The following is a 12,325-nucleotide window of genomic DNA, read 5'->3' as shown; positions in this document are numbered from 1 at the left end:
GGACTTCTATATTAAGCTGTACACTTCAGAACCCCCGGAAGAGCTGGAGGAGATGAAAAAGGTTCCTGGATGGACTAACCTTCCCAAAAGTAGGCAGGGGACTAGTGGACGGGCTGGGGGCCCCCCGATTAGAGCGAGGAGGTATTGGGGGGCCTAAAGGCCATGCAGTCGGGGAAAGCCCCGGGACCGGAGTTTTACAAGACGTTCTCAGAGATAGTGGGACCGGTCCTGACAAGGGTTTTTAATGAGGCAAGGGACAGAGGGACCCTGCCACCGACGATGTCGCAAGCCACCACCTTGCTGATACTGAAGCAGGACAAGGACCAGGAATCCTGCGGGTCATACAGGCCAATCTCCCTGATCAATGTGGGTGCCAAGCTCCTGGCGATTAGAATGGAGGACTGCGTACCGGAGGTGATTGGGGAAGATCAGACAGGGTTTGTAAAAGGCAGGCAGCTGACAGCTAACTTGAGAAGATTGCTTAATGTGATCATGATGCCCCCCGACGGGCAAGGAGGTGGAAGTAGTGGTGGCAATGGACGCTGAGAAGGCCTTCGACCGGGTGGAGTGGGGCTATTTGTGGGAGGTGCTTGGACGGTTTGAGTTCGGAGAGGGACTGGTTAATTGGGTCAGACTATTGTACCAGGCCCCAAAAGCTAGCGTTAAGACGAACAGGATGTCAGATTATTTCAGACTACACTGCGGGACCAGACAGGGGTGCCCACTCTCCCCGTTGCTGTTCGCGCTGGCCATAGAGCCGTTGGCGATGGCATTGAGAGCTGCGATGGGATGGAAGCGAATGACTAAGGGGGGGGGGGGGGGGAGCACAGGTTCTCCCTCTATGCGGACGGCCTGCTCCTGTACGTGTCAGACCCACTGGCCGGGATGGAAAATAGAGGAAGTTCGGCCGGTTTTCAGGGTACAAATTAAATATGGCCAAGAGTTAGATGTTTGTGGTGCAGGCAAGGGGCCAGAATCGACTGAAGGAGCTGCCATTTAGGCTGGTGGAGGAAAGTTTCCAGTACTTGGGGATACAGGTGGCGCGAGACTGGGGCAGGTTGCACAAGTTAAATTTGACTAGGGTGGTGGAACAAATGAAGAGGGAGTTTCGGAGATGGGATGCACTCCCGCTGTCACTGGTGGGGAGGGTGCAGACTGTAAAGATGACAATCCTCCCTAGATTGCTGTTCGTCTTCCAGTGCCTCCCGATCTACTTACAGATTGTGGACTTTGTACGCAGACAGGTCCCATCCTTCCCACGCCTCCCACCAATAGGGATCCAGGACAGAATAGTCTCTAGAGGAGATGGTAGAGTCTCAGATATCTACAAGGTGCTCATGAAGGTGGAAGAGGCCCAGACGGAGGAACTGAAACTCAAATGGGAGGAGGAGCTTGGCGGGGAGATGGAGGACAGGCTGTGGGCGGAAGCCCCGAGTAGGGTAAACTCAACTGCAACACGTGCCAGGCTCGGCCTGATTCAATTTAAGGTCGTTCACCGGGCCCACATGACGGTAGCTCGGATGAGCAAATTCTTTGGGGTAGAGGACAAGTGCGCTAGATGCGCGGGAGGTCCAGCGAATCAGGTTCACATGTTTTGGGCATGTCCTAAGCTTAGGGGGTACTGGGAGGGATTTGCAGGGGTCATGTCCCAGGTGCTGAAAACAAGGGTGGTGATGAGTCCAGGGGTGGCAATTTTCGGGGTTTCAGAAGACCCGGGATTCCAGGGGGGGGAAAGAGGCAGATGTTCTGGCCTTTGCTTCCCCAATAGCCCGGCGGTGAACACTGCTGGCACGGAGGGACTCAAACCACTGAAGACCGAACTATAGCTTTCGGACATGACACGTTTTCTGGGTATGGAAAAAATTAAGTTCGTCTTGAGGGGATCTGTACTGGGGTTCACCCGAAGGTGGCAACCATTCATCGACTTCTTCGCGGGAGAGTGAATGTCAGCAGGAGGGAAGGGGGGGGGGGGGGGGGGGGAGAAAGAGAGAAAGGGAAGAGAGAGATTAGAGTAGAGTAGGAGGGATAAATAGGCGGGCAGTGTCTAGGGGAGAGGAGCAGGCATGTGCAGTATGGTTTGATTGAAGTATTGGTTTTATATTGATGTTTGCACAATTCTGTTATCTGTAACTGTTTACAATGCCCAAAAATACCTCAATAAAATCATTAAAAAAAATTTTTTTAAAAAATTTTTTACATTTTTTTAAGCAATGCCAATTATACTGTACCTACCAATGTGACTGGTTGCTCCTCTTCCTTTTGCTGCTCAGATTTAAGTAGAGTGCTCAAAACATCTTCAACACTATAAACAATAAAGTTATTGTTTGAGTTTCCAATATGAAACATTTTAGAACCTTGTGAGCCAAGGGATCTGCTCCTCAGCTTAGCTACGGAGTAATATCTCCTTTTCCATAAGCAGAAAAAACACAAACAGGGTACACTCAGTTGTCTTAGTGTATTCAGCATATGGCACACAAAATAAAAGTATAACTAGGACAAAATGGCAGTAGAATTTTAAGTGCAAACTGTTAATACTGAATGCATACCTTTAAGAAACGGCATAGTGACATCACCACATATGAAGGCTGGAGGATAAACGGTACAGCCTCCATGTTAATTGTTCACTATTGCCCGTGATCCCTCCTGCAGGTGTTCACTGCTGTTTGTGACTAATCAGTAAGACTCCATGTATACCTCGAGTCAGGCATATAGTCAAGTAAATAATGTATGGAATGGTTAGGACCCAGGCCTATATAGAGCTGTATATAGTTGTTAGTAATAAACGTAATGTAATTGTGTTCAACCAGAACCCACAACATTCTCAATATCTTGCTTAGCATAGAGTCAAATCCCTGGAGGTCTACATCAAGCCCCTCACCATATATGGTAGCAGCAGGCTGCACAAGACCATAATACAAACTGTGCCAGTGTAAGGAGTTGCCATGATTTGTTTTGTATTGGCCTGCCCACAAAAAACTGACCACATCCACATGATTAATTGGCCACCATTGGTAGTTTCCATTAATTGTGCGCTCATTGTTAGCAGTCCTCCAAGGAGGCTAAACAATTAAGCAATTTCTTTTAAATACAAGGACACAAATAGATATATTTTTTCCAAGTAAAAAGCTATTAAGAAACTGATTAATGTACCCTGGCACAACTTAGATAGTTGTGTAAGTTTTCAAAAAGTCAGCAAGTAATTTAGAACTGGGTTGCTCAGATGGCGCACAAAGGGAATAAAATGCATTTTTGTGATAAACCCAATCGCTCCTAAAACAATGCTGTTAGATTAGGCTAGCTCATGCCAGAGCGTTTTTTTTTTTTACTTTCATGGAAGCAATTCAGACACTAGCAGAGTTTAAAAATTATAAGGAGGAGATATTGGATAGAATGTTTGTACTTACAGGTTGATAAGGCACCAGCCTCAGATGATTGCATCTAAGGTTGTACAGGAACAGAGAGCGCAAATTACCATAATGTTTCAGCCTTAGACTCAGGGTTGATGCTGGAGGACTGGAAAATTGCTAGCTGTACATCCTTGTTCAAAAAAAGGGTGCAAAAGATAAGCCTAACAACGATAGGTCAGTCAGTTTAACTTTGGTGGTGGGAAGCTTCTAAAAGCAATAATTGGGGCAAAATTAGTGGCACAAGGACAAATATGGGTTAATTAAAGGTAAGCAAGCATGCATTCCTCAAGGAAAGTCATGTTTAACAAACATTTGAATGGAAGGGGCTGTTGATGCGGTGTGCACAGACTGCCAAAAGGCATCTGATAGTGCTACACAACATTTGAGCAAGTTACAGCCTGCGGAATAAAAGGGGAAGTAGCAATATGGATAGGAAATTGGCTGGCAGGAAACAAGAATAGTGATTGATTGATGGTTTTCAGGCTGGAGGAAGGTTTACAGTGAAGTTCCCCAGGGATTAGCATTGGGACCCTTACTCCACTCAATTAATATGACAGACCTTGTGCACAATTTCAAAATTTGCAGATGATGCAAAACTTGGTAGTAGACTAGTGTCTATGTCCTTTTGAAGTTCCAAAATTGTGGAATGGGCAGGCAGGCAGGTAGATGAAGTTCAATGCAAAGAAATATGGAGTTATTCATTTTGGTAGGAAGAACATGGAGACACAATATAAAGGGTTCAATTCTAAAAGGGGTACAGGGGCAGAGGGAACTGGGTGCACATGTGCATAAGTCACTGAAGGTGGCAGGACAGGTTGAGAGATTGGATAATAAAGCACACAGTATTCTAGGCCTTATTAATCGGGGCATGGAGTAGAAGAGCAAGGACGTTATGTTGAACTTGCAGAAGAAGCCAGTTCAGCTTCAGCTGGAGTATTGTGAGCAATTCAGAGTGTCACACTTTAGGAAGACTGCGAAGATATTGAAGAGAGTGTCATAAAGATTCACGAAAGTGGTGCCAGGAATAAAGAACTTGTGTTATGAAGATAGTCCGTTTATTTGGAGAATAGAAAGTTTTGGCAATTTGATAGAGGCATTCAAAATCCCGTGTGGTCTGATGAGAAACAGTTTGCACTCCTGTGAAAAGGATTGAAAACGAGATGACACAGATTTAAGTAATTGCACTACCTGGGAGTGTGGTGGAGGCAGGTTCAATCAAAACACCTCAAAGGGAATTAGACTGTTAGGAAAAACATGCAGGATTATGGGGAGAATGCCTCTAATGAATTGCTCATTTGGAGAGCTGGTGCATACATGGGCCAAATGGTCTCCTCCTCTCTGCAATAATTCTGTTTGATGATATGCAAGAGTTAAGATTCTCAAAATTACAGCACTGTTCAGCACAATTTATGCCAAGTTTCTATTTGCACCCAAAGCGAAAATTCTCAGGTGCTTTTACCAATACTGCAGTACTGGTTCATCAGACAGATGTCAAGTTGCTTTCCCTGCCACATTAAATTTGACAGTTTAGCTCCAGTCACATTTTGCAGTCTGGACAGAAATTTCAATATGGGAGGAGAATGTGCATCTGCCATTCCCATGTGCCTTCATTAGCATTCAAAACGCAATATGATCTGTTACACAGATTGTTGAAAGGATAAGGTTCCCTAATGTCACCCACCCCACCAACTAAACAAGTACTCACTAAAGTGCTTAACATGGACCAGGGAATCAACCTTTTTTTAAAAAATTGTATTTTTCACATCAGGACTTCAGAAAAATACTTGATAGCCAGTAAAATGCCTTTGAAGCATAATCACTGCAGTGTGTAGTCATGTCAGTATGTTAATTTGCACAGTTTCAAAAATAGCAACATGACAATGGCTAGGTAATTTGGTTAAGTGATGTTGGTTGAGGAATAAATATTGGCCAAGAATTAGGGAGAATTTCTCTGCTCTTCGTAATCTTATGTGGACCCAAGATCAGTTGGAAATCTGGTTTAACACCTTACTCAAATCTCATCTGAACTTATGGATTCTGAGCAGGGGTTCTCTCTTCAACCCCTCAAGTCTGCTCCGCTGTTCAATAAGATCATAATGGATCAGATTGTGGCCTCAGCTCCACATTCCACCTCCCACAATAATCTTTGATTCACTTTGTCATAAATTGATCAACATCTGCCTTAAAAAACGACCCTGCCTTCGGGGAAGAGAATTCTAAAGACCAAGACCCTCAAGGAGGAAAAAAAGCTCTCATCAACCTTCAATGGGAGACCCCTTATCTTTAATCCTAAATTGCCTACTCCTGCTCTTAGTTCACGTGTTCTAAAAACAAACTACTCTGATTTCAGCATCCAGCTCTTGGTCTGTAGCACTGTTGTTAACAGCACCTCAAGCCCAAATATATGAGGCTCATGATCAATAAGGGGATTTCTTGATTAATATGAAGATCAGGGGTAACGGTGGGAAGGCAGGAGAATGGGGATGAGGAACACATCAGCATGATCAAATGGCAGAGCAGACTCAAATGGGCCAAATGGCCTAGCTCCATTCCTATATCTTATGAACTTATTAAGAGTGTCCTCTAATCTCAGCATCCACCCTGTCAAATCCACTCAGGATCTTATGTATTTTTTTAAGTTAAAAAACATTTTATTAAGGCATTTATAATTTTATAACAATGAACGGTACAAATATAAACATAGTGCAAAACATCTCTCCATCTCTCACTAATCCCGCCTACCCTAAACACAAAAAAAGCCCAACACCCCCTCCGCCCCCTTTATTACTTCTGCTGACAGTGTAGCTTTCCCTGAAGTCGATAAACGGCTGCCACCTCCGGACGAACCCCAATGTTGACCCTCTCAGGTCAAACTTAATTTTCTCAATTCTGAGAAACCCAAACCTCTGATTTGGGGGTCTTTGAGTCCCTCCACGCTAACAATATCTGTCTCCTGGCTACCAATGAGGCAAAGGCCAAAACGTCAGCCTCTCTCGCCCCCTGGACTCCCGGATCTTCAGACAGTCGCCACCTCTGGACTCGGCGCCACCCTCGTTTTAAGTACTGTGGACATCTGCAAATCCCTGCCAGTATCCCCTAAGCATCGGGCATGTCGAAAACATATGGACATGGTTTGCTGGCCCTCCAGCACACCTCACACACTTGTCCTCTATCCTGAAAAACGTGTTCATCCGGGCCACCATCATGTGTGCCCGGTGAACCACCTTGAATTCTATCAGGCTGAGTCTGACTCATGATGAGGACGTGTTGACTCTGCTCAAAGCATCCACCCACAGACTCGCCTCTACCTCCCCCTCCCTCCCCCCGGCTCATCTTCCCATTTACCCGTTAGCTCATCTATCTGAGTTTCCTCCCACTCCATAAGCTCTTGGTAGATATTCAAAACCTTCCCCTCCCCCATTCTAGAAACTACCCTGTCCTGTATTCCTGTGGCAGTAGGAAGGTCGAAACCTGCCTTCGCACAAAATCCCTTATCTGCAGATACAGAGACCCATTCCTTCCCGGCAATTCGAACTTCTCCTCCAAATCCTCCAAACAGGGAAAGCTCCCATTAATAAATAGATCTCCCATTCTCTCCAATCCCTGCTCTCTGCCATCTCCGAACCCCCCCCCCCCAAATCGAGCTTCCCTGGAACAAACCGGTGATTATCGCAAATTGGAGCCCACAACGATGTTCCCTCCACTGCCCCCTGACTCAGGGCCACCACTACCACTGGGTTTGCAGAGTACCGAGCCGGCGAGAACGCCAGAGGTGCCATTACCAATGCCCCCAAACTTGTGCTCTTACACGATGCCTCCTCTACTCGCTCCCACAACGATTTCCCCCCTTCCCCACACACTATCCACTTCCCCATCATGGCTATATTTGCCGCCCAGTAATTACTAAAGTTCAGCAGTGCCAGCCCATGTATCCCTTGACTCTGCTCCAGCAACACTTTCTTTACTCGCGGGGTTTTACCCGCCCACACAAAACCAGAGATCACCCTATTCACCCATTTAAAAAAGGCCTTTGCTATAAAAATAGGGAGGCACTGGAAAACAAACAAAAGTCTCGGGAGGACTGTCATTTTTACGGTCTGTACCCTGTCCGCCAGTGACAGTGGGAGTATGTCTCACTTCCGGAAGTCCTCCTTCATTTGTTCAACTAGCCGGGTCAAATTTAACTTATGTAGCTGCTCCCATCCCCGTGCCACCCGAATTCCCAAATAACGGAAACTCCCTCCCACCAATCTGAACGGCAACTCCCCCAGTCTCCGATCCTGTCCCCTCATCTGAATCGCAAACACCTCACTTTTACCCATATTCAATTTAGAACATAGAACGATACAGCGCAGTACAGGCCCTTCGGCCCACGACGTTGCACCGAAACAAAAGCCACCTAACCTACACTATGCCATTATCATCCATATGTTTATCCAATAAACTTTAAAATGCCCTCAATGTTGGCGAATTCACTACTTTTGCAGGTAGGGCATTCCACGGCCTCACTGCTCTTTGCGTAAAGAACCTACCTCTGGACCTCTGTCCTATATCTATTACCCCTCAGTGTAAAGCTATGTCCCCTCGTGCCAGCCATTTCCATCCGCGGGAGAAGGCTCTCACTATCTAACCCCCTGATCATTTTGTATGCCTCTATTAAATCTCCTCTTAACCTTCTTCTCTCCAACGAAAACAACCTCAAGTCCATCAGCCTTTCCTCATAAGATTTTCCCTCCATACCAGGCAACATCCTGGTAAATCTCCTCTGCACCCGCTCCAAAGCCTCCACGTCCTTCCTATAATGCGGTGACCAGAACTGTACGCAATCTCCAAATGCGGCCGAACCAGAGTTCTGTACAGCTGCAACATGACCTCCTGACTCCGGAACTCAATCCCTCTACCAATAAAGGCCAACACTCCATAGGCCTTCTTCACAACCCTATCAACCTGAGTGGCAACTTTTAGGGATCTATGTACATGGACACCTAGATCCCTCTGTTCATCCACACTTCCAAGAACTTTACCATTAGCCAAATATTCCACATCCCTGTTATTCCTTCCAAAGTGAATCGCCTCACACTTCTCTACATTAAACTCCATTTGCCACCTCTCAGCCCAGCTCTGCAGTTTATCTATATCCCTCTGTAACCTGCTACATCCTTCCACACTATCGACAACACCACCGACTTTAGTATCGTCTGCAAATTTACTTACTCCTCTAGGTCATTGATAAAAATGACAAACAGCAACGGCCCCAGAACAGATCCTTGTGGTACGCCACTTGTAACTGAACTCCATTCTGAACATTTCCCATCAACCACCACCCTCTGTCTTCTTTCAGCTAGCCAATTTCTGATCCACATCTCTAAATTACCCTCAATCCCCAGCCTCCGTATTTTCTGCAATAGCCTACCGTGGGGAACCTTATCAAACACTTTTGTACCCTGAAAACCGGCCAAATTCCCCTAAGATCCGCATAATCTCCCTCATCCCCCCCCAAACGGGTCAGAAATATATGGGAGCAGGTCATCTGCGTATAGCGAGACCCTATGCTCAACCCCTCCCCCAGAATATCGCTTTCCAGTCCTTTGATGCTCTTAGCACCGTCGCCAGTGGCTCTATGGCCAAAGCAAACAGTAGTGGGGAGAGGGGACATCCTTGCCTTGATATGCAGTTTAAAGTAGTCCGACGTCAGCCAATTTATCCGTACGCTCGCCACAGGTGCCTGGTACAGCTACCGAACCCTGTCAATAAAGCCCTGTCCAAATCCGAACCGTCCCGACACCGCCCACAAATTCCACTCCACCGGTCGAAGGCCTTTTCCGCGTCCATAGCCACCACTACGCCCATCTCCCTCCCCTCGGAGAGCATCATGATCACATTTGAGAACCTTCTAACTTTGGCCATTAGCCGCCTGCTTTTAACAAACCCCGTCTGGTCTATCCCCATCACCTCCGGGACACAATCTTCTATCCCTGAGGCCAAGATTTTAGCATTTTCCTATCATTATATTTCACCTGCCAAATTTTTAACCACTGTATCTACCTATAAAACTTTGCAGACTCTTATGTCCTCTTCATAATTAACCTTCTTAGCCATCATCATAAAACACCTGACAGTGAAGCACTCCCAGACTTGACAACTCGATTGTGAGCTCAAGTCCCCTGGAGTGACCAAAAGCTTCTAATAGAGACAAGAGTTCTACCCACTGAGCAACAACTGGGAAGCACGGTAGCCTTGTGGATAGCACAATTGCTTCACAGCTCCAGGGTCCCAGGTTCAATTCCAGCTTGGGTCACTGTCTGTGCGGAGTCTGCACATCCTCCCAGTGTGTGCGTGGGTTTCCTCCGGGTGCTCCGGTTTCCTCCCACAGTCCAAAGATGTGCAGGTTAGGTGGATTGGCCATGATAAATTGCCCTTAGTGTCTAAAATTGCCCTTAGTGTTGGGTGGGGTTACTGGGTTGTGGGGATAGGGTGGAGGTGTTGACCTTGGGTAGGGTGCTCTTTCTAAGAGCCGGTGCAGACTCGATGGGCCGAATGGCCTCCTTCTAAACTGTCAATTCCTGCACTGTCAATTCTATGATAGTCTATGATAGAACTGACATCTTATGATTCAATGCTCTACTATAGAGTTCAATTACTTACTGAGCCATTACACAAAACTAAACAATTCAGTATTCTGCTAAAAGAATCTCACTCCTGATATCTAACGAAATTCATATTTATGATTGCAATAAATATAGGCTAATGCACACTTTGTAACTTTTCCTGATCATGTTAGCGTCACAGCTCAAAGAAGTGAAATAAACTTTTGGATCGATCAGCGGTCTACATCATCAGATATGCATGTGATAATTGCAGCAATACAGCACAAAGTCAAGTCAAACAACTGGCTTCCCCAATAACGGACATTTAAAGTTAAAGACCTACAGACACCACCGACAGCAATGTGGCTACTTCTATTCGTGAATCATGGAACATTCAATTTTTAAAAATTGAACATTTTAATAATCCAATGTCCTCAATTTGAATTTAAATTTTTAAAATTAGAGTATCCAATTCTTTTCTATCTCCTGCCTGCCAGCCGCCCCAACCACCAATTAAGGGGCAATTTAGCATGGACAGTCCACGTACATCATTGGGTTGTGGAGCGAGATCCACGCAGACAGGGGGGAAGAGTCCTCACCTTGAATTACTTATAATGATTAACAATTGCTGATGTCGCAAGCTGGTGACCAGATCTCAGCTTGGGAAGAAACCGGGTCAGCAAAATTAACCTCAGTGACCCTGTTTTAGAAAGTATAAACCAAGCAGGACGACAGGATTGGGGAATGAGGAGATGCCTTGCCATACTGTTAATGAACAACCAGTTATCATATATGCTCCGATTGTCTGCAACACTCCCTTTGCTCATATATGTGACATAATTTGACGATACTGACCACCAACTAGCACTTGTGTAATTGTCCTTCCAGGTAGCCGCATGACATATTAGATACTTGGGTTAGGAAACCATCTCATGAAATTCTGTCCAACTGAAGATATCATAATCCAAAAAAAAAAAAAGGGAAGGATTCAAAGGAGTTCCTGCAACAGACCCTTCTAGGTAAGATTAACAAGATAGGAAGGTTGCACTTAGCTGTGACCCACTTAAAAACATTAAAGATCAGGCCACAGAGCATAAATGGATTTATAGTTCAGTAAACATTCTTACCATTCTCTCTCAATTTCTTCCACTTTGTCAGTACAATTCTGATCTACAAAGAAAAAGCAGACATATTACGAATTAAATTGTGATTTTAAACAAAAAAAGCACGCTAAATAGAAATTTGAACAAATATTTGCTTAAATCTGGATTCAAAGTCAGTCGCAACATTCAAGTAGATGGATTCCTTGTGCAATATACCATATTAGGTTATGATTAAAAAGTAGTAAAAGGACAGAGCAATTCATGGCCAATTGAGAAGAAAATGGACAGCGCCCCCTTCAACACTATGTATTCCTTCTCCAACTTGGCCAAACATAGCTTCATCAGATGTCAACAATGCCCCCAAATCAAAGAACATTATGCCATGCAGATACAAAACATCTGGGGACAGATATCACATCAAGAGAATTTGAAAGTAAATGGTTACCCCAAAAAAACTTATGAACTTTCCTCTTAATGAATATTTGTGCTTGAAGCAATGACAAGTAACATACTGTGATACAGGACTAACAATTATCATTGTAGGTCAGCACAAATGTGGGGAGGGTCAAGCGGATTGGTGCAAGACAAGAAATTTACAGAGGGCTGAGGACCAACCAACGCAACTTTACAATAAGGTGGTCTGGAAATGACAATGGCAGGAATGAAGGTTTCAGAAGCTAATGTGTCGATGTTGGGGTAGAGACAGGTCATATTACAGGAGGACGGAAGTAGGCAGTCTTTCTCGTGGATCCAATTAGCATAGCAGATAGAAGGAAACCAGTGGAGGTGCATAATTGGATTTTCAAAATGCATTCAATAAAAAAAGGTGTCACAGGTTAAATTACAAGAAAATTACAAAGTCTGGTGATGTTTAGGAAGATAGAAACTATTTCTGCTGGTTGGTGAATCTAGGATTGGTTGGGGGCAGCCTCTAAATATTACAACCATACATTCCAGGAGTGAAAATAAAATCACAGAATCATTGTGGCACAGAAGGCCCATTGCGTATCACCCACTCTCCAAAGAGGAAATATTTCTACATATAAAAAAGGTGGTAGAAGTTAGAAACACTTCTACTCACAACAATTGATGCTGGGTCAAATTTGATTTTTAAAATCAGATATCCTTTTTACTCTTGTGGTGGGATTTGAACCAGGTCCCCAGAGTATTACCCTGGGTGCCTGGATTACTAACCCAGTCACAATACCACTATCCCACCATCTCCCCT

The 12,325-nt window shown here is 44.9% G+C and overlaps 1 protein-coding gene across 8 annotated transcripts in view; it reads right to left on the bottom strand.

The window, feature by feature from the left end:
* The window catches only part of incenp (inner centromere protein), a 62,807-nt gene that overhangs the window by 31,440 nt on the left and 19,042 nt on the right, over window positions 1–12,325 (bottom strand). For all 8 annotated transcript variants that reach the window (XM_072466041.1, XM_072466039.1, XM_072466042.1 and 5 more), the window contains 2 exons: window positions 11,122–11,164; window positions 2,233–2,302 (listed from right to left, as the gene is read on the bottom strand). In XM_072466041.1, coding sequence (XP_072322142.1) covers window positions 2,233–2,302; window positions 11,122–11,164 — 113 coding nt within the window. The remainder of the gene's footprint in view (window positions 1–2,232; window positions 2,303–11,121; window positions 11,165–12,325) is intronic.

Source organism: Scyliorhinus torazame, chromosome 10 (assembly GCF_047496885.1).
Source record: "Scyliorhinus torazame isolate Kashiwa2021f chromosome 10, sScyTor2.1, whole genome shotgun sequence".
NCBI classification, from domain to species: Eukaryota; Metazoa; Chordata; class Chondrichthyes; order Carcharhiniformes; family Scyliorhinidae; genus Scyliorhinus; species Scyliorhinus torazame.
This window is presented reverse-complemented; position numbering and strand designations above follow the sequence as displayed.